Source organism: Cygnus atratus, chromosome 3 (genome assembly GCF_013377495.2).
Source record: "Cygnus atratus isolate AKBS03 ecotype Queensland, Australia chromosome 3, CAtr_DNAZoo_HiC_assembly, whole genome shotgun sequence".
Lineage (NCBI taxonomy): Eukaryota > Metazoa > Chordata > Aves > Anseriformes > Anatidae > Cygnus > Cygnus atratus.
The window spans coordinates 64,824,740-64,847,726 of record NC_066364.1 but is presented as its reverse complement, the minus strand read 5'-3'; the positions used below and the strand labels follow the sequence as shown (position 1 = coordinate 64,847,726).

The window sequence follows — 22,987 nt, the reverse complement described above, 5'->3', positions numbered from 1 at the left end:
GATGGGTCTTGCTGCAAGACAGGAGCTGTGATTTTTACAGCGATTGCCATTTATCGCCTCTTACAGTGATGAGAAATCTGCAGGGCTGAGCTGACAGCTTGTCCCAGCTAAAGCAAGCGGTGGCAGAGCTTGCAGCCAGGCTGCTGTGCTCCAGGTCTCCCTCCTGAACTTCCTGGGTGGGGAAATGAGTCACTTCCCGGGTTCTTTTGGGAAGCAAGCCTGAAACCGTTGTTTGAGCCAGTTTTGTTTGCACTGATGGGCTGGGAGTCAGAAACGGGGCTCTGGAGTCGAGGTGTCCTTGAGAATCTGTTCAGAACCCAGCATTGCTTATAGGAAACGTATAGAGGGAAGGAACAGCTTGTTAACTGCTATTGCTTATTTTGGGCACCTGTTGTCATGTCTATATTGCATTCTAATTATAAAAATTCACTTTGATTAGCTAACAAGTCACAAAATGTGCAAGATCGATGTAATTTCCTCAAGGATTTAATAGGGGTATGCATTCACGCACACACTCATATTATATGTAAGTAAAATACATAATACACTATATGTGTCTCTCTATATAATGTATAAAGCTACACTGAACTGTATTAGCAAATAGAGGTGGTTATTGGTTCCTCTGATCCCTTTGCTTTTGTGTTTCATTTTTGTTCCCCCCTGCACACTCGTCTTTTGCCTTTGCTGTATACCTACACATCTCTTCATCTTTGTTGTCACTCATAAACCAGTGTGGGCCAGTGTGGTGCATGCGCTATGTGCATGCATTTCTGTATGTTTGTAAATATGAGTGAAGATCAATCTACTTATTAGGGGATTGCATAATATGATTAGTCAATCTAGCGAATCTTGATGCTTGGGCAATTCTAGATAGATTTTCCAGTCCTCTTTCCCAATGCTTTGTTCCAGGCCTTGTATTTTCCTTTAAAAATGTAGGTGCTTCCTTAAAAGTACAGGACTGGAGGAAGCCTTCAGATAGACTGAGTCCTGTACTCATAGGCATTATGAAATGTAATCTTCTTCTGCAGTTTTTTTGTTTCTATCCTAGGAACAGTCAGGTATTTTGCCTTCACTGCACGGAAGGTGGACTCATACCAGCACTCTCAGTAGCACTAGAAAAGTAGTATGATTTAAAGGGGGAAGAAAGGCCAGCAATTGCACCGGTTGTGTAATACTGTATGTGCTCAGTGGAGTTATAGTGCGTCAAATCCCGTGCAGCCTGAAAAGATGCCTAGTTCACTGGTAGTTTCAGAAATGCTAGCACCGGATAAAGGAATTCAGCTCTCCTTGTGTGGCAAATCATGTTGTGATCGAGTATTTCCCATCAAGCGTTCTCCACTCTTTACTGCTGCAGTAGTCCATATACAAGCAGATCTCCATAGCTTATGTTGCTAAGGGAAGAGCAATGCTGAGGAAGACTTGTATTGTTAGCGTATGCCTGCTCTCCGGTAAAATGGATGGAGGATCAGATGTGGAAAAAAATTACTCACTACAGTGCCTGCACTTTTTTTCTGTAATAACATCTTCCTAAATTTGATAATTGCTTTAGCTATTTATTCATTTATTTTCTCTAGATGTTTGTCCCTTGCCTCTGTAGCAATTATAGATGGCATATTTTAAGAACTGCAGAGGTAAGATTTCAGTAATTAATATCATATGGCATTCTAGATTAAGGACTTCTGCTCTTGGAATATTGATTGCTGTAATATTTTCAGCTACCTCCTCCAAAAACTCTAGTGAAATTAGGGATAAGAAAAGCTCTCAGAATATCATAAATTTTAGCAAAGTCCAGTATTGTGCTATAGAATATGGGGGGAAAAGCCCTCAATATTATGTAATTAATTTAAATCACCAAACCTGGCTTCTATTGGGAAGAAGCCACAGTTACTACAAATGATATGTTTGCCACCTCAAAACTGAGATTACTCAAGAGTTTTGGTCTAACACTTTAATAAATACTATCGTTACTAGCTGGATGATGGTATTTCTCTGGCAGTGTCTTTCTAAGAAACTTAATGATCTTCCAGGCCAGTGACTGATCAGACTTCGTTTTGTTATTTGAAGTCATGGACCAAAAAGCTTTAGAATAGAATAAAAATGGAAATTTTAAAGGATAATTAAGTAATCTTAAAAATAAATGTCTGCTGCTTTTAAATCATAATAAAACAGGTGTTTCCTTTGCCATATGACAAGGCCTTTTCCAAATGGAGTGTCTGTGAAGGCAAGAAGTAACTGTTGTTCATAAACTGTTCGTGTTTGCACATTTTTTATTGAGAAGTGTTATCAATTATTTTTGTTTTGATTACTCTGTTATAGTGGAAGTGAATGCATATTAGTTGCCAGTGTTTTCCACTTTAATTTTATGCATAAACAAGTTTTTTAATGTTGTAAGGAGCAAATCTTGGGCCAGCTGAGATGACTAGAGAGAATGTAACTGGGAGAGGGCTGAAAGGAAGCTAGACTAAAATCACGAAGGTAGTTACTAAACCCAGGTACCATCAAGTTATGCTTCTAATCCATTGCAGTTTACCAAATGGCTTCCAAGGACCAAGATTTCACCAGCTGTGGTGTTACTGACCATGGATGGGAATGATCATGGTGTGCAGGTCCTGATTGCGGTGCAGGGAGGCTGCTGATGCCCTGTTGCTCCCAGAGGGTGGCTGGGTTTTCCCTAGAGATGGTCAGAATTTTTACAATGTGAGTGTTTGGCTGAAAATGAACATTAATCAAAATAGAAGCTTTAAATAAATAAATAAATAAATAAATAAAAATACATATATATGTGTCATTTGGAAAGAAAAATTCAAAAGCATGTAGTTTTTGGTGATTTTTCCAAGTTCCATACGATTTTTAAAAAAGCCATAATAATCCTTTAACATTTGCCATACATGTATAAAAAGTGCAGGAAACAATTTGCACGCAGAAATTGCAGAACAGGAAAATACTATATCTAAAATTTTCCAAGATTAAACCTTTCACATTTATTCAAGTTTTTCATTTCCCAACCTAAAGTTCACATTCTTTTCACATTGTAAATGCTCTAAACTTCAAGGTACAGCTTCATACTTAGCTATTTCCTTCAAAGATTTCTACTAGAGGATTCTTCTTTATTAGAATAATTTTAATGACTTGTATTTTATGTGACGTTCATTAACTTTGTCTGAAACAGCAGCAGCAAAAAGGAATATCCATTGGTAAGAAGTTGTGCTGCCACCTTTCTGTGATCTCTTATTAAGGCGTGTTCATTCAGAAGGTTTTTTTGGAGATGAATGGTTTCACTGCTGAGTTGGTGGACACTAGCAGAGCTTGGCAATTAGTCCCATACACAGTGGAAAGTGGTGCCAAGCTGAGTGACGGAGGAGAACGAATGTCCATCACACTGCAAATATCTCAATATTACCAGAAGAGATGGAGATGAAAGGATAGTTGTACCCGAGCTTCCTTTTTTCTTGTATGCATGTGTGAATAAAAGATGTTAAGGATGTGGTACTGAACATTAGCGTGGTGGGATTCAATGGGAGAAAAGGAACAAATACCTTCAGAGTGGCTTTATCAGGGAAGCGCTCTCAAAATGGGAATCCACGCCCCCCATCAGCATGAGGGGAATGTGATAGCCCAGCGCGTTTGTATCCTGGCTTCTTTGGTCTCTGCTGGGGTTTTGCTTGCCATTAACAAGCTTGGACTCTTCTAGGAAATAAAAATTTAAAGCAGAAACTGGAACGGTTTGTAAAATCGTGTATGCGTTTGCTGTTTCACCTAGTGAATTACACCTGATTTCTTACAAATTGTCTACGTGCTTTGGAATAATGGTAGTTTCTATGTAGTATGTACCTTTCTTTGGTAAATAGCCATGTACCTTTAGAGAATCAAAAGCAGCAAAAGATAAAAAGTGAATTGTAACTAGTCAACCAAATTTATATCTGAAGTTGATGCAGATACTTAAACATCTGCCTTCATTCTTCTTCTGTATAATATGCAGTCAGTTCTTGGGGAAAGTTTCTAGCATCTTTACCATTAACTAAATTTAATTCCTGAAATTCAAGCTGGCAACTAAAACAGAGCTATATATGATGCTAAATGTTCCACTTTTCAATAAACTTTTCACTTCTAAGCATTGTCTAAAAAGGAGCTCAAAGAAAACGCAAGACCTTGATTCAAAAGCTCCTTGAACTTCATGGCAAAAATCCTATTTGGTATGATGCATTGGCCTTTACTCTGTACTTAAATGAGTATATTGGGCTAGGAGTTATTTGGTATTTTATTTATGGGAGATTGCCTTCTGCATGAGATACCAATTTAGAAGCTGATTAATGTCTGTAATACAAAATTTTTATAGAGTAGAACAAGGACAATTGGTAATTTTATAGGTAATTTAAAAAAAATAAATACATAAATAGCCAGTATGCAAAGGCTGTGCAGACCACACGGCCCACAGACAACTTTCTTTGGCATGCCAACATTTTTTTTCCTTTCATTACAAGATAAAACAGTTTATTCCTTGAGTACCTGTGGGAAGATGCTGAATGAGAAGCAGAGAACCATAAAGGTAGCAGAAGTAAAGATGGGGCCCCTGTGACTTGAAGCTGTTACTGAAAGTAACAATGTCTTTGCGTTATGGGCTAGCAGTAAAATTCTTCTTTCTGGAGGGCTAGTTCAAGCTTATACATTTACGTGCACTGGCAACGGAACATGTTTTCATACGGTTTATGTTCTAACCAACATAAAAGACAAAAGTTGTCATAATACTTAGGGCAGACCTTCTTCTTTTCTTAGTCTCTGCTTCAGTATGTTAAGTGCCTCAAATGCAATTGGAAATACCCAAAGCAGCTGTAGAGTCAGCACCTGGAGTCAGATGTTAAATGTAAATGATGAAAACAGCTTTAAAATGACCTCATAAAATGGTAGCATTTGCTCTGTGTTTTAAGAAGTTGAATTTTCAAATTGCAAAATGACTTCCTTATGAGCATATTATCAGAAGTCATATAAAATCATTGTCTCATTTTCATTTGTAATTATAAAGTGGTAAGATTATTACTCTTAAAGCCAGGGGCTTATTGGTGTTTTGACCTTTGTAGCTCACCAGACAGAGGTTTTGGAAGTTACTAATTGGGAAGGAGGGAGGAGAGCACTCGTAGTATTATTTACATTGAAATGTGTCCTTGGATGTTTTGTCAAATTGAGGGAAAATACAGGTAGAACAGCATTTCATTCAGAATTTATCTTCTAGCTTTAAGAAGATTCCTATTTAAAATAGAAAAGATGCAAATCACATCAAGGTAATTCCTGTCACTTTGCCCATAATTCATATCATTAAGTCAGCTGGTTTGTCTAATCTATAAAATCATATGCTTGTCTCAAATCTTTGTCAGATAAAGCAGGGCAATTTTGAGGCAGATAGTGGTACCTTTGATGGTGTTCATCAAAAAGCATAATGTTATTTGAACTAGTTTTATCTTTTGTTCCTAAATCCTCTAGCAATTTATTTTGTTTGATCTATGAAATGTCCAGTGTGGGGACCATCTAATCATTAAAGGTCTGATTTTCAGTGGTAATAAGTGCCTTCAATTCTATGTAGAGTCATTGTTAGCCTTAGCTGCTGCCAACCTTCGAAAGCCAGGTTTTTCAGTTATCCTGATGTTATGTATGGGGTTTTCTTCACTTTGCTAATGCCATTAGGCAATACTGGCAAGTGCAATTATGTAGTGGTTATGTTTTGTCTCAGGGTGGCTGAAATGATGGCTGTGTGCATATGAGTTACAAGAAATAGAAAAAAAAAAAAAAAATTTGTGCTGTTCTTGTTTAGACAGAAGAACTAGAGTGAATCCTCAACCAAAATACAGCTGCTTATATTACTATGCTGGAATATTTTATTTACTGCTCTTCCAAAAACAAACAAAAAAAAAGAAAAAAAAAAAAAGCAAGTATGATACAATCCATATAGTGTCACAATATAATCCACCCAACTGTAGGCAGGACGAGCACCTTGGCGTTGGGTTCTACTTGGTTCAAGTAAAGCAAAGCATTTTTCTGCAGGATCTCAAATGGGATTCTTCCTAGCTGCATAGCAACAGAGGGTGTAGTTTGTCATATTCACTCCTCCCTATAATCTTTATGTATGCATGAAGAAACAGTTTTCTTTTAGCCTTTTAATCGTTCAAGGGTTGATCCTCCAGGACTGGAGGGCTGCACTGATTTGCATGTTTTGCAGTTGTGACCCATAGCACTCTGCGAATAAGTGTAGCGCTCCTTCAATAAGTGTAAGAGCATCTTTTTTTTTAGCTGTCAAGTTTTGGTTTCAGGCATGCATATTTATATCCTAATTCTGAAAACTGCTGTTTTCATTGTGAAGTCTGGTGGATCTGTGTACGCAGAGTTCATTTTAGGACTGGAACATTAGGAGCATCATTGCTTCCCAGTAAACATCAGAATATATTTCAGGAAAGTCTTCTCTTTCTGTCTTTTTTAAGTGATTAATTATCTATTTAGATTTATGAAAAAGCATCATTAGATCTGGGTGCCCATTAAGTAGTTGAAATAACACTCTACTGATTGAGAATTTCATATTTGTTTTCTTTGTTTGTATATGCTATATCTCTGTAACGTAACTGGCGGAAAAGCTCATTGTGTATGAATGTGAGCATCCCAACCATATCAGAATGTTTTTGAAATAGAACTAATTTGGAAAAAAGGCTCTAAGAAAAAGTCATTAACAGAAGGTAAATGGTTTTACAGCTAATTTCTGCTTCAGGCACTAGGATGACGTGGTTTTTTTCAGTTCTATACTGAGGCCTTGAGAGATAGTGTATTTGTTAAATTGATATTAATTATAAATGAGAGAGCAATTTGGCAGCTTTGGACTTGATTAGGTTCTCCAGAAAAGCTCAGATAGCTCTAATGCACAGAGTAGAGAGCCTAAAACTGCTTTGTATTCCTTCTGCACTCAGAAGCAAAGCAATTTCTCTATGAAATTTCTGTATTTTAACAAGCTGGGACTCTAGAAAATTTTTTCATGTCACTGGTGACATGAGTATTCAAATTTGATCTTGTATCAGTGCTTGTAACTTCATTTGCAGAGTTGAGACTTGGAGATTGTGATGAGGGAAATCATGATGAGGAAAATTTGAAAGTGGTTTGGGTACGGGGCCTTCAGTTTGCCGTTTCTGTAATGAAATGCTACATTCCAGCATAGTGTGTGTTTTTCTTAAAAGCATGTGATGCCTTCCAAAAAGGCCTGATTGGGGAGAGAGCCTATCTTCGCTGACAGTCATGACAAAATGATTCCAGCTGTTCTTGAGAGACGCCTACTGCTGTGCTGAAAATTACTGTTTTGTACATCTTCTTCGGAATTTAAATGCAATGTTGTTTATTTTGCAGTATTGTTTAACTGCTTCTTGTAAAATAGCTGTTAGCACTCTACACAGTTTTGGTAATGCTGTTTTTGTTTGTAATCTTTTAAGGTTGTGCTGGTTAGATGGAACGAACCATTTCAGAAATTAGCAACCTGCGATGCAGATGGAGGAATATTTGTTTGGATACAATACGAAGGCAGATGGTCTGTGGAGCTTGTGAATGATCGTGGGGCACAGGTTGGTATGCATGTTTTCTCTTCAGTCCAGAATGATCAAGTCCCGAGTGACAAAATGAAGAGGACAATGAATAGTACTTTATACCTTTTGAAATGTGCAGGAGAAAATGAAACATTTCTTTAATGAAAGGAGTATGCAAGAAGTGTCAAAGACACTTTGCAAAGACAGTTGCTTTATCTGATAGCCATGAAATCAGAACTGCTACTGGGCTAAGGAGTTGTCCTGCCTATCTCTGTGCAGTGCTACCTTTTATCAAAACAATGAAAAATTACTCCATGGCTAATACATCTATTTTCTTATCTTTGATATATTAAGGTAAGCGACTTTACATGGAGCCATGATGGGACTCAAGCCCTTATCTCCTACAGAGATGGATTTGTGCTGGTCGGTTCAGTCAGCGGACAAAGACACTGGTCTTCAGAAATAAACTTGGAGAGTCAGATCACGTGTGGCATATGGACTCCAGACGACCAACAGGTAATGGGGCTTTTAGAAGCTATTAATTATATCACAGTGGTATGCTGTAGAATACACCTCTGAAAAAGTCGTTAAATAAAATGTCCACTTCGTAAGAACAGTTTCTGTCAAAACTGGTGCTCCCACAGATCGTGAAAATTAAATCCATCCTATTGTTCTCATTAGTCAAATATACTAATGTACCAAGTTGCCTATCATCAGTTTTCACCCTGATTCACATGCAGTCTTATTCAGAGTCAGTTGTTTGAGATGGGAATCTGTAATTGTACCCCTAATTCATTGATGCAGCTATTGTGAAAATATGTATTTGAGCAGAGATACAGCATAGACTAGTAAACATCAGAGCAGCTGCTTCAGTATAGAGCTGCCCAGTTTGCACTTGCAGCAAAAGCAGTTCAACTGACATACAGTGATGTTTGCCTTCTCATGAGCAAAGGGATCAAACTGTGTCAGAGGTCAGAAGGGCCTCTCAGCCTTATGCAAAACACATCATTTTTAAAAAGGCCATTTTTTAACCGTTGAGCCCAAAACTTGCTGAGCTTTGAAAAAGACGGTTTAAAAAAATCTTCTTTACTGCTTTTCTAATAAAGCGTATCATATTGGTCACTTCACCATTTATAGTGGGGCTTGAGCTAGCCCATTGGTTTCATTTGCAGAATTTGCAATGGCCCTTTGCCGTTCAGCTGTTGACCTTTGCGGAATGGTCTTCCCTTCCACATACTTGCTATCGTTATGGTTAATGTGCGTGAAATATAGTACAGAAAGAAATGAAGGGAGTAGAATAGTGCGAAGAGAATTTGCATTATGATCAAGACTAGATTATTTTCCTTTCTTCATTTTACACCTTCAAGACAACATACTAGTTCAGGACATACTAGTTCCTGGCCTGTATAAGAAGCAGTGTGGCCAGCAGGTCTAGGGAAGTGATTGTGCCCCTGTACTCGGCTCTGGTGAGGCCGCACCTTGAGTACTGTGTTCAGTTTTGGGCCCCTCGCTACAGGAAGGACATGGAGGTGCTCGAGCGAGTCCAGAGAAGGGCGACCAAGCTGGTGAGGGGTCTGGAGAACAAGTCTTACGAGGAGCGGCTGAGGGAGCTGGGCTTGTTCAGCCTGGAGAAGAGGAGGCTCAGGGGCGACCTTATCGCTCTCTACAGTTACCTTAAAGGAGGCTGTAGAGAGGTGGGGGTTGGTCTGTTCTCCCACGTGCCTGGTGACAGGACGAGGGGGAATGGGCGAAAGTTGCGACAGGGGAGTTTTAGGTTGGATGTTAGGAAGTACTTCTTTACCGAAAGGGTTATTAAGCATTGGAACGGGCTGCCCAGGGAGGTGGTGGAGTCACCATCCCTGGAGGTCTTTAAAAGACGTTTAGATGTAGAGCTTAGCGATATGGTTTAGTGGAGTACTTAGTGTTAGGTCGGAGGTTGGACTCGATGATCTTGAGGTCTCTTCCAACCTAGAAATCTGTGTCTGTGTCTGTCTGACTCAAGGTACCACTGACTTTAATTCAAAATACTACAAATCCATACAAGATATATGCAGGCTTATTTTGAGAATTGCTAGTGGAGTACAGTAGGACTAATAATATGCATTTCTACAGCTGCATCTAATAATTTTAGAGTGCTCTGCAAAGAATAATGAATTAATTATTGCAGCACTGCTCTGTAAAGCCAGGGAGTCTAACTGCCTCTTTTTGAATCTGTGGAGATTCGAGTCTTGGCAATAAATAATTTACTCAAGATCAAGAGGAAAAGACAAGCAGCAGAAGTAGGAGAGAAACTAACATCTAATAGCTCTCAGTCTTATGTTTTAAATATGAGGCTACCCCATTTGTATGATTCTTGGTTGTAGTTCGCTGCTGTATTTGGAAATATCACTTGAGTGCTTAATTTGCAGTGACTGACTGCCTTTTAATTCAAATTAGCCAATATGTTTGTACTTTCTAAACTGGATGCTCCATAAGTGCTTATTCCATAAAACAAACACTTGTTCAGTGTCCAGATAAGCACATGTGAACATAGTGGCCAATTCCAGCTGTGTGAAAATCACTTGCTTGATTTAGGAGATTCTGTTGTTGACGAACTCACTGAAATAGAAACCAAAACCAGCCACAGGTTTGATGTTAATCTCTACAGTTCTCCAAACTATGGGGCTTGCATGTTAACTGATTATGAATCCTTGTGCTGTTCTCCAGAGTTGGTGAAGAGAAGAGATCTTCTAATACGTATTTAGATGTATTTGTCTCCGGAGACACAAAGAAATATAATTCACTGAGATTCTTAGGAGAGACTATGCTCTGTTCATACTGAAAATTGAAATTTTGGGGAAAAAAGACTTTGCATTTATTACACACAAATAAGCTCATACAGAAATGGATACACTTACTAACTTATCTCCTTGTCTAATTTCTCTCCTGATTTGTCTGTGCAAATGAGATAAGAATGTTCTAGTATAGTGTAGCTTCAGCATGTTCCCTATTGCCTAATATAATCGATTTCTCTGTACAGAGAGTGAAAGGTAAATGTGAAAATTTAAATTTGTATTATTATTTTTGTCACCCCTCTGGCACCATGAAAATTGCTACTGAAAGTATTTCTGGAAAACTACACCCCATAGCACCTTGACCTCTGACACAATTAATTTGGAGAGCTAAATTTCCAAGGGAAATGTGCTGTTCAGTATTACTTTTCTATTGTCTTCTTAAAAATGCACTCAATATAGACTGTTCTTTCACCTCACTCTTCAGTTCTTTCAACTTTCTCCCTCAGTCATCTGCAGCGTGCATCCTCCTCTTTGCTTCCAGTCTCATTTTCTGTCTTTTCTCCCATCTGACACCAGTAGTCTATCACTGACTGCTGTAGCTGCTCTCTGGCAGTTCTACAAGAAGAGAATTTCCTACAACTATCTTTCTGGTGCAGGAGAAGAATGGTTGGAGCTACAGTATTGCTAACCATCTTCTTGTTTTGACATAAAGGTGAGTTAGCAATACTTTCATGTCAAATATGGCAAATAGAGAGTCAAACTCTTAACCGTGTCTGTGATGATGGTAGAGCGTATGTGCCCTCTGGATTTTTGTCTTCCTGTGCTCTGATACAGGCTTGTGCATGAGGCCTCCAAGGTAGTGGTTGATGCCACCTGTGGTTGAAACTCTGTAGTTAATACTTCCCCAAGTCTCTGAGTCCCAAAGTCTTTTCTCCTTGTGTGTTGGGGACAAACTTACTATGAGTCAGAGGAGACTTGGTACAATCTGGTTGACTGCAACGCTTTCTTTCTCAGCATCCTGTGTCAACAAGTGATCTTGTGAAGGTCACTGGCAGATTTTTGCTGTAGTTCACACCTAGGTCTTGAGTCTGGACATCGAGCTTGGGATTCTTTAGCTAATTCTAAACAGAGGCCTTTTGATTGTAATTCTGCATGTTAATTGAAGAGGACTAGGATTTAATTTTGTCATTTTCATTGTGTTTCTGCAGTCCTGCCAGAGTGGAGGGCTTTAGCAGTTTCCTATTCCTGTATACTCTATATCCAGAGCACGCTTCTGGCCAAAGCACACAGCCCCATTATACCAATGGACTCTTGAGGATAATGAGCAAATACACACAATATGAAAACTTCACAGGACTGGGTCCTCCATATCTTGAGCAGAGTGAAGTTTGTATTACACTTGGATGGGTGGGATCACTCAGGAATGTGACCTCCCTTTCTGTTTTTTTTGAATTGATTTTTCAAGGGCTACAGGAGGCTACAGAGCCTACTTCCTCAGGGTGATGTAGAGTGGAAACTCAGAGACTTACCAGGATTCTCTTTGACCAAGATACGTCAGACAATGAGTACACGTGAACTTTCTTCTGTTTGCTTTGAAAATAAATGTACAAGCAGTTAACTAATGTGATTCACATCCTGCCTGGCACAATATTAACTGTTGTATATGGTCCCACTGCAATACAAAGTACACTAGTCCTAAGAATGTGTGAATAAAGGCCCGTAGTTTGAACCTGTTATGTGTCTAATTGTGTAGAATACTGATCTTGGTGGAAGAGAAAACAAGCACAGCATTAGGAAAAGATACTGTGTGCACTGTAAGGTCTTATGAGAAATTGGAAGAAAAACGATGAGACCAATTGCAGATAAAATTGTTTTGTCTGAAAATGCAGGCTGCAGGAGGTCTGTGTTTTTTGTTTTAATCTTTTGTAGCTTGCAGTAGCTGTGCAGGAAGGCAGTTTCTAGGCTGTTAGTCACTCCTGCTCCTGGCGCTTGCCGTCCCTACTCCCATGGCAACCACAGAAACTTCAGCATTTTTTCCCTGACAGGCACAGAGCAGAGGCAGGTTGCAGTGCCTTCCTTCTGCCGGGAGCACCCCATGCTTCAGGGCAGAGCCCTGCACCCAGAGAGGAGCTCACGTGAAGGAGGGGAGCCTGGACCTCTCTGGGTCCAGCAGTGCAGTCCACAAGGACTCCCCCCAGCTGAGGCAGATCTCTTTCCCCAAGGTGATTCCCACCTTGACTCCACAACCGAAGTCGCCTTTGCCTGGTCTGTCCGGCCTGATAGGGGCTGGGCTGAGGCAGCTCCAGCAAGGTGAATGCAGGTTGCTGCTGACCTTCACAAGGCATCAATTTTCATAGTCATAAGCTCATAATATGACATTTAGTCATGTCACTATTTTCGCCAAGTCATCACAGCCTTAGCAAATCTCAGGCCTGGAGGTAATAGCTAATTAACAAGAAGCACTGTCAAACGGCTACCGTGGCACCAGGCTTTTCATGAGTTTGCCTGTCTGGTTCTATGGTTTTGGTGTGGTTTTAGTCCCTGGGAGGAATAACTAATAAATCCATGGCCATTTGAGTACAGTCTGCTTTTGGATCCCCCCATTTTTATCCACAGTCCATGACTTGCAGTTGCTACAGCCTTTTCAGGGAAAGAGTTACTCTAAACCACCCCTACACTGAAAGTAGGAATAGTAGCCTTACCTAGCTTCCAGAACATGGCTTAAAAATAAGGAATTTTTAAGTGTTTGAAAATGTTGCATCTATTTGTGCCAAGATGTCATCCTCCCACCTGTGCTTTCTTTTGCCTGATGCTCTGGAATGAGGAATTTGTGCTTCCATTCCCCCTACCATTTTGATTTTAATCAGGTGCTGTAGCTCACATCTGATTCAGGCAGTCACTGCTATTGCAGGAGTCACACTGATCAAGTATAACTATGCTCAGACATCTAGCTGTGTGGAAAAAAGATCTCGAAGACAGCCTTCTAATGAGTTGACAGAATGATGAAAGAGGCAAACAGGCAACTGGGGCAGTATAGGAAAGGGAAATATGTATCTTAATCATTATGAGTATTGGAAGGTTTGGAAGGACAAAAGGAAAAAAAAATTACAGATGGTAAAATTTGAAAGTATAAGCAATGATTTTGGTCTTTATTAGAATGTTCCTTGTCCCTACCAAGAATCTTTGTAGGTTCAGATAAAGGAGCCTATAAAATGCCAGGAAATACCTCAATTTTTGTTTCTTAACATGTAGAAATACATCTTTTCCCTCATCAATTTTGGGTGCAGTGACTATCAAGTGACCCTACATATGTATTTACAATGAGTAGAGCTGCCCAAAACTGTAGTGTAAGGTACAGTTGTTGAGGAAAAACTGAAAGACTTATTTTCATTGATGGGTGAATTACACAAATTATTGGGAAAAAATGGCTAGAGGCTTTTTATAGCATTGAAGAAGTGTCATTAATTAACTATGCGGTTTGTTCAAGCCACAAGGACTTCAGAAAATGGTTAAATCATATAAGAATTTTAACATTGCATGCTCCATAATTGAGAAGTACTGTTAAAATGCAAAAAGAGGACAGAGAAGAGAGACTTCTTTTAAGATAAATCTGTTTGTTATATAAAACACATAGATAAGCAAAACCCAACACAATTATCATGATATTTTGGACTATTTTCAGAAGCATTTCAGGTCTTTGTGGCAGACTTGATATTAAAATTATTTCTTCTTGCTTACACTAAGTATTCTATGAATGTTTACTATCCTATTGTACCCTTTTATAGACAAAATATGTGATTTTTTTTTTTAACATAGAATGTTTGAATGTTTTTTTGCATAGACTGTAGTGGTCTTTAAGGCCAGGCTGGATGGGGCTTTGAGCAACCTGGTCTAGTGGGAGGTGTCCCTGCCCATGGCAGGGGGGGTGGAATTAGATGATCTTTAAGATCCCTTCCAACCCAAACCATTCTGGGATTCTGTGATTCTTGATTTATATTTATACGTACTGCAAGCCAGTAACACTGGTTTTGTTCTTTGCTTGGTGACTTGATTTTTACGATGCCACGTAATAGTGACAGACAGTTTTTATGTGAAAAAAGTAATGCGAATTTTAAGCGTTATTTAGCCTTTCTTTCTCCCATCTCTTTTTATTATATTGTTTTAAAGCTTCATTATGCAGCTATTTCTGAAATAATAGATTTCTTTTCTGGTGTCTATATATAATTTCATTAGCATTGTCTTTTCTCGCTTTTCTGTCTCAAGTAGCTGTTCGTGCATCATTCTGCTGAGAATACGGCTTACAAAAAGAAGGAAGCAAAAGAGTTAAATAGCTTGGTGCTCTGTGTCTCTTTTCAGTTGTGCTCTCCTTTTCTCACTAGCAATGAACGGCTTTACTGCAGATTTTAGTACTCAGCTGAGGACTTTATAGGCTTTGCCTTGCGTTTTGGGGAGGAAAGAAAGTAAATATGCTCTCTCTGGAGCTTCTAGGGTTCATTTGCGGCTCCAGGAGCCATAGCATCTCTCTGTGGGTTTATTCCAGACAAGGTTTTCTTCTGCCAGAAACCCTGGCCAATAATGCACAATTATTGAGCAGATAGTTGAAGGAGCAGAGCAACAAGGTGATTCTTCAATGTGTTTTGTTCTTCCCACTAGCTTCATCTGTGCCTTGCCTAATATTTCCCTTGATGCTCCTCAACCTGTCTATAGTGGCAAGGCACTGAGAGAGCTGGCGAGATGGAGCTATTTGTTCTCATCACAAGGGCTGTAAGATAGGGCTGTTTACGTGCTGACGGCATCCTGGCTCATGGTTTCGCATTGCTGCTGCAATGTTTCATGTCAACGTTGTATCAGATGAGTCTTGCAAAGATTTTTTTTTCCCTTAATGACTCTGTCTGAAAAGAAGAATACGAATGTTTTAATGTTTTGCTCCTCGTTGCAGTCTCCTGTAGACAGGATAAAGGGATTTAATGTTTGTTACTGCAAAAAGCAAATGGCAGAAAGGATTTCTGCATCCTCTTGGATGCACAATGTACAAGGATGTTCAGATCACCTTCAACACTCTATCTCCTAACTCTTTACCTTGATCTGGCATGACACTTGGATAGGTCACAATATTCTCATTTTAGCTGGCCAGAATCTAGGGTTTATTAAGCCCTGTGCACATCTTTCCTCTGTCAGAAAGAAAGAAAGGATGTTAATGGAAATGACAAACCCGAGATGGAGAAAGAGCTGAAGACTCATTGTGCCGTTCAGTTATTGTGTCCACTTAGCATTTTTATACCCAGTACTGTTTCACATTTTTGGACCGTCAGTATTTGAATCAGCAAAATAAAGGTGAGTGCAAATAGACACACTGCCAGTCTTTCTGTGGGAAGTGTCAGGAAGACAGGAATAGTTTGCTTCTCTGCTCACCTTGCTAGTACTTGTATAGAAGGATTTGCTCATGTAGCCTGAAGTCTTCAGCTCTTTGGGACAAGGAACGCTCACTTGTAACTGTGTTTCTGAACAGCATTGTGTTATGCTTCAGCTCTGGGGCAAACAGTAGGAGCAAGGATTTGCAGTCTACCTGTGCAAAGTGGCAGCAAATGCTTATGCTGGTTTTTAGGTAGTTCAGGCAAAAATGGCACCTGCTGTAGAAATCACCTTTCTTCCTGAAAAGTCATTTATAAAATCAGAATTTTATTTTCCTTTAATTTGTTTGGTCACATTTTGAGTTGGTCAGGAAACGGCATGTGAGTAGAAGTTTTTCTTTCTTACACAGGAAAAATGTTCTAAACTGTGAATATTTAGAGCATTTATCAGAAACAGTCTGTGTTATTCCATTTCCAAAGCCATTTGACTGAGAATGCTTTGGCCCCAGGACTCATTTGGTTCATCCAGAGCTTTGTGATCTTTATGGTTCAAAAGAAATGCAGCTGCTGGCATGGTTAGTTTAAACCTTGTTAGCAATGCAACTTGATCTGTGAATTTTTGGGGATGTTAGTAACAAGACAGGGAGCCAACATGGGTCCTGAATTTGGGTATGATTTTCATGCCTGTGCGTAGTCTAAATCATGCATGGGGAGAAAGGATTATAGTGATTGAATATGGAAGAGGACATTTGTGGATTTCTGCAGTAGGTCTTGTCTTGGAAAACAAGGCCAATTCATGTAGTAAACGGAAGTCGAAAGGTGGTATTTTTGGTAAGCGATACCATGTGGTCTTTCCTCAGATTTGTCAACAAGAGGTAGTGCACCAATGGAAAGTGGAAACAGCATCTCTTTATTCCCCAAACCCTTTTCCATCAGGGTGTCATCCTGTGTGGTAGATTCAACTTGTGCTCTTTGCTCTTTGTCCAGGAACCAGTTTCTTGTTGGTATTCTGATGTTCAGGGATTGTGGACAGCTGCATCAGCTGGAAAGGGGTTAATCCTTCCCTGCTTTCCTTGCTTTTGGGAGGAAAGTCATTCTTCTTCAGTGCCTCATTTTGGTAACAGCTTATTACTCAACGTATCTCCCTGTTGACTCCCTTATACTTGACCTCACCCTTTCTACATATTTCCTGCCTGTGCTGTGTTACCCCTCTCTGCCAACACCAAAGACCTAGAAAGAGAATGCAGTTGGGGCACTTGCTTCCATCAGCATATAGCTTGCTTGACCCTGGAGCTTCTTGATTCTGTATTATGAAAGTCAAAACAGCAAGGACTTTGTTTCTAAAATACTTCGTGTTGCATTTTCACTGGTCCAGAGTGCAATCCTTGTTGCTAAGTAATATCATTTTCAGTTAGGAAAAAAAAAATCCCAGCAAAAACTCTGACTTCTAAAACTCCGAAGGTGATTTTAACTTCAGCAGACAACATATCTTTCAGGAAATAGCTAAACCCTGGCTTGGGAACAGTACAGGAGACTGCCAAGTGTATGTGAGCACTCTGGGTATCAGTTGACTCATTTGCCTGATTGAGTGGTTGTTGGTAAAACTAATTACATTTTCCCACCTACCAGTACCAAATAGTTCTTTTTGTTGCTATGTATAATTTGATATATGTGAAGAATACATTCTTCATACGTATGTGTGCATTTTCCTGGCAGAGTTTAGTGAGAGTACAGAAAACCACGTTGCTTGAAGAGCGTTCCAACATACTTCTGGTGTGGGTCCAGGCCTGGAGTTCTGTCCTTGTTAAAAGCTACAGAAGATGTTCTGGAGAAGATGTTCCAGCTGCTGGTTTTAGTTCATTTTGCATGCTGCTTTAAATGCGATTTGAAACATAACACAGGTTAAAAAAATAAAAGGGTGACTCTTTTCAATGCCTAGAGTAAAATGAGGCATATTGTAAATTTAGTAAACATTATATAGAAGGTTTGCTCTTTTCACTGAAAAATCTGTTATAGGATACTTTCTAAAAAATGTCTCGAGTGAAGAAAGAATATAGAAGTGTGTGTGCCAGTAAATATACAAGTCAGAATCAGTGTGGGTATAATTACAGGGGCATATAATAATCATTTCTGTAATTTGCCAGATTGCCTCAAATAACATTATCTTCACCTGCACAATTGCTTCCATCCTCACGTGTCCAGAGCAGTTGTATAATCTGAGATCCTGCTCTGAGAAACTACTGGTGTTTCTGACTTCTGAAACAAAGTGTGAAGCTGTATCTCATTTACAGTCATTCAACTATGTTATACTATTTTAGAGAGAAATAAAGCCAGTGTGGTTTGAATCCCCAGGTTTTAGAGTTTCAATTTGTATTAAACAGATTTGTCACCAGAATCTCCAGTGTATTTACTTTGTCTTCTCATTTGAGGGCTCTATAATAGTTATCTAAACCCTATGGAATTTGTAAGGGAGAGAAAGAACAAGCCTGAAAGTAGGTAACTAAACCAGCGCTGTTTCTGAAAGTTTTAACAGTCTCAAATGGGAATTTCAGTGCTCTGTATATATGCAGTTAGCTGGATGATCTCATGGTGTATTGTCCATGAGCAGCCTGGCAACTCCTCATTTCTAAAGGAGACAGAAAATTCTTGCCATTTTTTTTGACAAAAAGTCAGTCAAAAAAAAAAAAAAGCTAGTTCTTTTTGCCACCCGAGTTTTTTGTGTGAATTGTGGTGATGTCTCTTTTAGTGTCAGTTCAAGAAATCATTTTACAGCAGTTCAATTTTTAATGGAAATAAAAAGTACTCAGCAGAAAAGCAGCTGTCTCCCTCTGTTTGGTTCTCTCTTTACCTCTGCATTGTGAGGTAAAAAAAATAAAGGCAGAGATACCACACTAAGAAAAAAAAATGTTTTTCACTTTTTTATGTATCCTAAGAGGCTGCTAATGCATTGTCTCATGCTTTCTGATGGAGAAAAAATAAACAAGAAGAGCACAAAAAATGCAAAATGCTAATACTGCAACTAAACGGACTGCAAAATGTCTTAACTCAACCTTTGCAAGACTGGCAGGCTTTTTTGTTTGGCTAGTACTAGGGAACGAAAATATTTAAAGGCAATCGTTTTCCACATATTTCCCATGCTACTAAGCATATCTGCATAAATAGAAGTTTGATCCATCATTTTGTATATTAATCAGTTTATAATTCAGTTAATCTTGAATTGGCGAAATAGATTTATCTCTATTAGTATGATGGCATTGTGGTGATGACTGTAAAGCTTGTTCCTAGCATGAATGTGAATGTTTGGCCAGATGGCTAAATTAAAGGAAACAGAACTAATTCAGCTTTCTGGAACTGCTCAGCATCTTCTGGCACTGCAAACGCACACAGTTGACTTTATTAGCATTTTTGCAGAACCTAATTTCTGAAGTTCAGTGCTGACTTTCTCCTTTTGAAGGTCTAGGGGGAGGAGGCTAAAGGAAACGCATAAAGACAGGTCTAAAATTTGAAAGAGGAATGGCAGTGAGACAAACTTCAGGCAAGGTGGCTGCAAATTCAGAGGTACACAGGATAAACAGTTAGTGGCAGCATTGGTGCTACCTGGTACAATGGTAACAAGGTTTCAGCAGATGTGGGGCCAGACAGAAAAAGAACCAGAAAGGCAGAAAGTAAAACAAAATGCTGAAAAAGCAAGGTTTGCAAAATGTGTGGTAAAAGAGGAACCCTTCAAAGTCTGGAAATGCAACTGTGGAGAATGTTTGAAACCAGTAAGTCAGAGCAGGTAAAAAAACATGAGAGAAATTGGAGGCCTCCAACTAGAGTTTGTGGAAAAAATTTTGTAGAAAATGTTCTTAAAACGCAAGTTTAGACCTAGTATTGATAAGAACAGTAGCACTGTGAGATCATCCACGATTTCCTTAGTCACAAGATGCTGGTGAGATTTGTGCCCTGGACTACTATTTCACTGTTAAGAAACTCCTAACAGTCTGAGGAAATTAAAAAGGGGTCCTGGGACAGGTTATTTTGAAATTCATCAAGTCCCTCTATCCAACTGGTACATGCAAATGCAAGTTGTCAATGCAACTTGCACTGGATTCTAAATTAAACTTATAATTGGGACCTGTCTGTCTCTTAGTCTTAGTGGGATCCCACTTGAATTAGTACCTGCAGTCAGAGACCCTAAGAGCATATCAGAATGGATAAGGAGTACAAAACTGTTGCAGTACTGTTACATTAGTCAATGCTGTGGTCTTGCTTGAAACATTCTGTGCAGGGTAAGTCACTGTCTTCTAAAAGGAAAATGGAGAAAATTGAAAGCAGAACTAGAAGACTCAGGAGTTGAGAACTGCAAAGCATCTTCTGCTCACTCCTTTCCAAACCAGGTCTCTTGACTAGTTCCCTCAGATAGAGACCAACAAGGAAGTCCCGTGTCTCTGTAAAAATTTTGGTTTTAAAATAACCAAATAATACTAGGATATATTCATTTTCAATGTTGTTTTAATTAGCTGAGTCTGTGAAGTTGTTTTGCTTCCCTCAGTTGTCAAATGTACATTCTTAAAAAGTTAAAGGGGTTCTTTTAAAAATCCTGGTCCATCATTAAGTAGAGCAGATGTTCCTTTTCTGGTCCTGTAGCATCACAGTACTGGACTCTCTTTCAAGAAGAGCTATCCTGACTTCAGCATGAACTTTAAACAAAGACTCGGTCATTGCCCTGATACTTTAGTAGAAGGCACGTGTTCCAAAAATGTATTGACCAGATTTCCTGGGAGTTTTGTTTGACTAGCAACATTTGAAACCTTCAGTGTTGATATATATGTCATGAAGGCAACATCTTATTCTATCAATATCCTTCTGCAGCACTATTGACTATTCAGTTTGTACAACCCAAATGTTAGATCGGAAGTAATTCTGTCTTTTAACTCTTTATATCAAGTCATCAAAAACATTATTGCTGGGATTGGATTATCCTCAGTTACTGTGAAAGTCAAAGTGACTAGTTCTGGAAAGCTTTGACAATGAGGACAGGCTATGATGTAGGAATGAACAGTGGCTAGATTTTCTGCAGATAGAGCTCAACACAGCTTCATTTACTTAATTCAATTATTACGATTTATAGACTTTTCTCATCTACTGTGTATGATCAGATGTGGAAAGATGGTGGGATCTCCCACATTCCTACTGTAGTGGTTTATTAAAATTAACATAAAGCTTGAGCATTCTTAGTGTTGATGAGTTCATTTTATGGACATTAAACCAAATTAAATAACAACAAAATCATTTTCATGCCAAAATATCATCATCTTTAGTAAATTCTAGTTGAATTATGAAGTAGTGGGCCTCCTGAGCTGGACCTTCAGTGCACTAGATGTTCGGTTACTCTGTTATAGCTCCATAAATTTCAGTGCTGCCAAACCATTTATACTAACACTGTATCTGATCCAGATGCATTACAGCATCACAACAGATCTTATGGGAATAGCAGCAGTTCAGCACAACAGATACATGCATACCAAAGTCACGGAACAGGTTCGAGTTGCTTTTCTTGAACTGAATTATTTAGCTTCTTGGCTGTTCTAATATGCATCTCTTCATAAAAAAATAACTTCAGAGTGGAATAACCCAACTTTCAATTACCACGCCTTTTAGGAATTGGTGCATTTTTGGCTGCAAATTGAAGACTTTTTGAAATCTTGGGAATTAAAGGGTATTGCCATCTTGAATGATAATTCCATGGATAATAGTTTCAAAACTGATGAAACCCCTCTTTAGTTACCAAAACTAGCTTATGAAACTCATCACAAGTTACCTCAGAGGCTAAGAGGTCAGCAGATTTCAGAGAAGGTTGTTTTTCAGATAGCCAGATTTTTTATAATAAATAGAAATCAACACAAGCGTGGGTTTCATGAGGAACCCAGACACCTGTGTTTGAGGACTTAACCCAACTTTCAGCTCTCAGTGTGCTTAGAAAATGTCGAATGAATTATCACAGTGCTGTCTATCAGTTTTCCCTTCTAAGCATACAGCGTCAGGGCACCATTGGAGACTGCTCTAGAAATGGTACCTCTTTTGTTTCCTGCATTCATATGACCTTTAATCAGCTACAGCTTCACTACAGTACAGGACTCATTATGTCTGATATGTTTTGCAAGGAAATAACTGTATTTGTGTTGTCTAACTGAGTCACACTTTAAATGTATATGTGATTTAAGGTGTTTTATTATCAGATTTTGTATTATTCATCAAATGCAATTCTGCAAGCGGTAATACATGTAATAACAGTTGAAATAATGAACAGTATGAAAGGAGGGGAGATGAGACAAATAGAAGAACAGAACAAAGGGCCAAAGAACCACTTCATAATAAGTACTTGGAATTTTTTTTAATTACTATTATTATTGTTTAGTTTGTGTATTTGAGAGTTAACAAACCAGTATGACTTGTTCATTACCTTTTTCCATCATTCCCTCAGACTTCATAGATCTGCAAATACCTGAAAAATATGAATGTAGGCAGCTAAAATACAGCCATTTAACTTTTCCATTGGATCTTTCGAGTATACCCTGTGGCTTGACCTTTTCTTCTGAAGGTCAAGAGAGCTTTATTCATCTGACATAACGTAGCTTGAGTATGGCATTTATAGCCTGGGTAATGTTATGGATGATAACACCATTAGACATTTATACAGCTTCAGCAGGAGTTCAGCCAGCAGGGCTATCAGCCTGATAAATGCTTTCCTCAAAAAGGTTGTATTGCTACAATAACCTGAAAACTTAAAGCTGCTCCTTGAAACCTATAGCTTGGCTAAAGAGATAAGGAGTACCCTCTGACATTTCTAAGTTGCTGAAGAGCTATCTTAGGTCCCAGTGCAAGAATTAAGATGCCCGCATGCAGCTGTTCTGATCTGAGTTAGAAATTAATGTAGAAGTTCATAATTTTAAATGAATTGGGGGCAGTGCTACTCAAAAGCTTTAGACTGAGATTAGACTAAACTTTGGGTAAAGAGTCCCAACATTTTATTCCTACCCAATTAGAAAGTGTTTCTACAGAATTTTAGGAGACAGAACTCATATACTGATATTTTTCGAAACACCAGAAAGTCTTGCCTCCTCTATCTAGCTATTTTGCACTTATAAAAACTCATAGGAGACTGCTAAAAAGCTAGTCTATAGGCTTGGTTGAAAGTGGTGTGAGAATCTAGCAATGACAACCTGTAGGATTTGGGCTTTGTAGAATTTATTTTGTAGAGAGTTCTCAATGTAGATAATGAAAGTGGTTATACACTGATTATGGATGAAAAAGCAGTTGAACAGCATGAAAA

The 22,987-nt window shown here is 38.8% G+C and overlaps 1 protein-coding gene across 1 annotated transcript in view; it reads left to right on the top strand.

The window, feature by feature from the left end:
- The window catches only part of TULP4 (TUB like protein 4), a 157,242-nt gene that overhangs the window by 90,889 nt on the left and 43,366 nt on the right, over positions 1 to 22,987 (top strand). The window contains exons 3-4 of the mRNA XM_035538290.2: positions 7,458 to 7,586; positions 7,902 to 8,063. Of these exons, the coding sequence (XP_035394183.1) occupies positions 7,458 to 7,586; positions 7,902 to 8,063 (291 nt within the window). The remainder of the gene's footprint in view (positions 1 to 7,457; positions 7,587 to 7,901; positions 8,064 to 22,987) is intronic.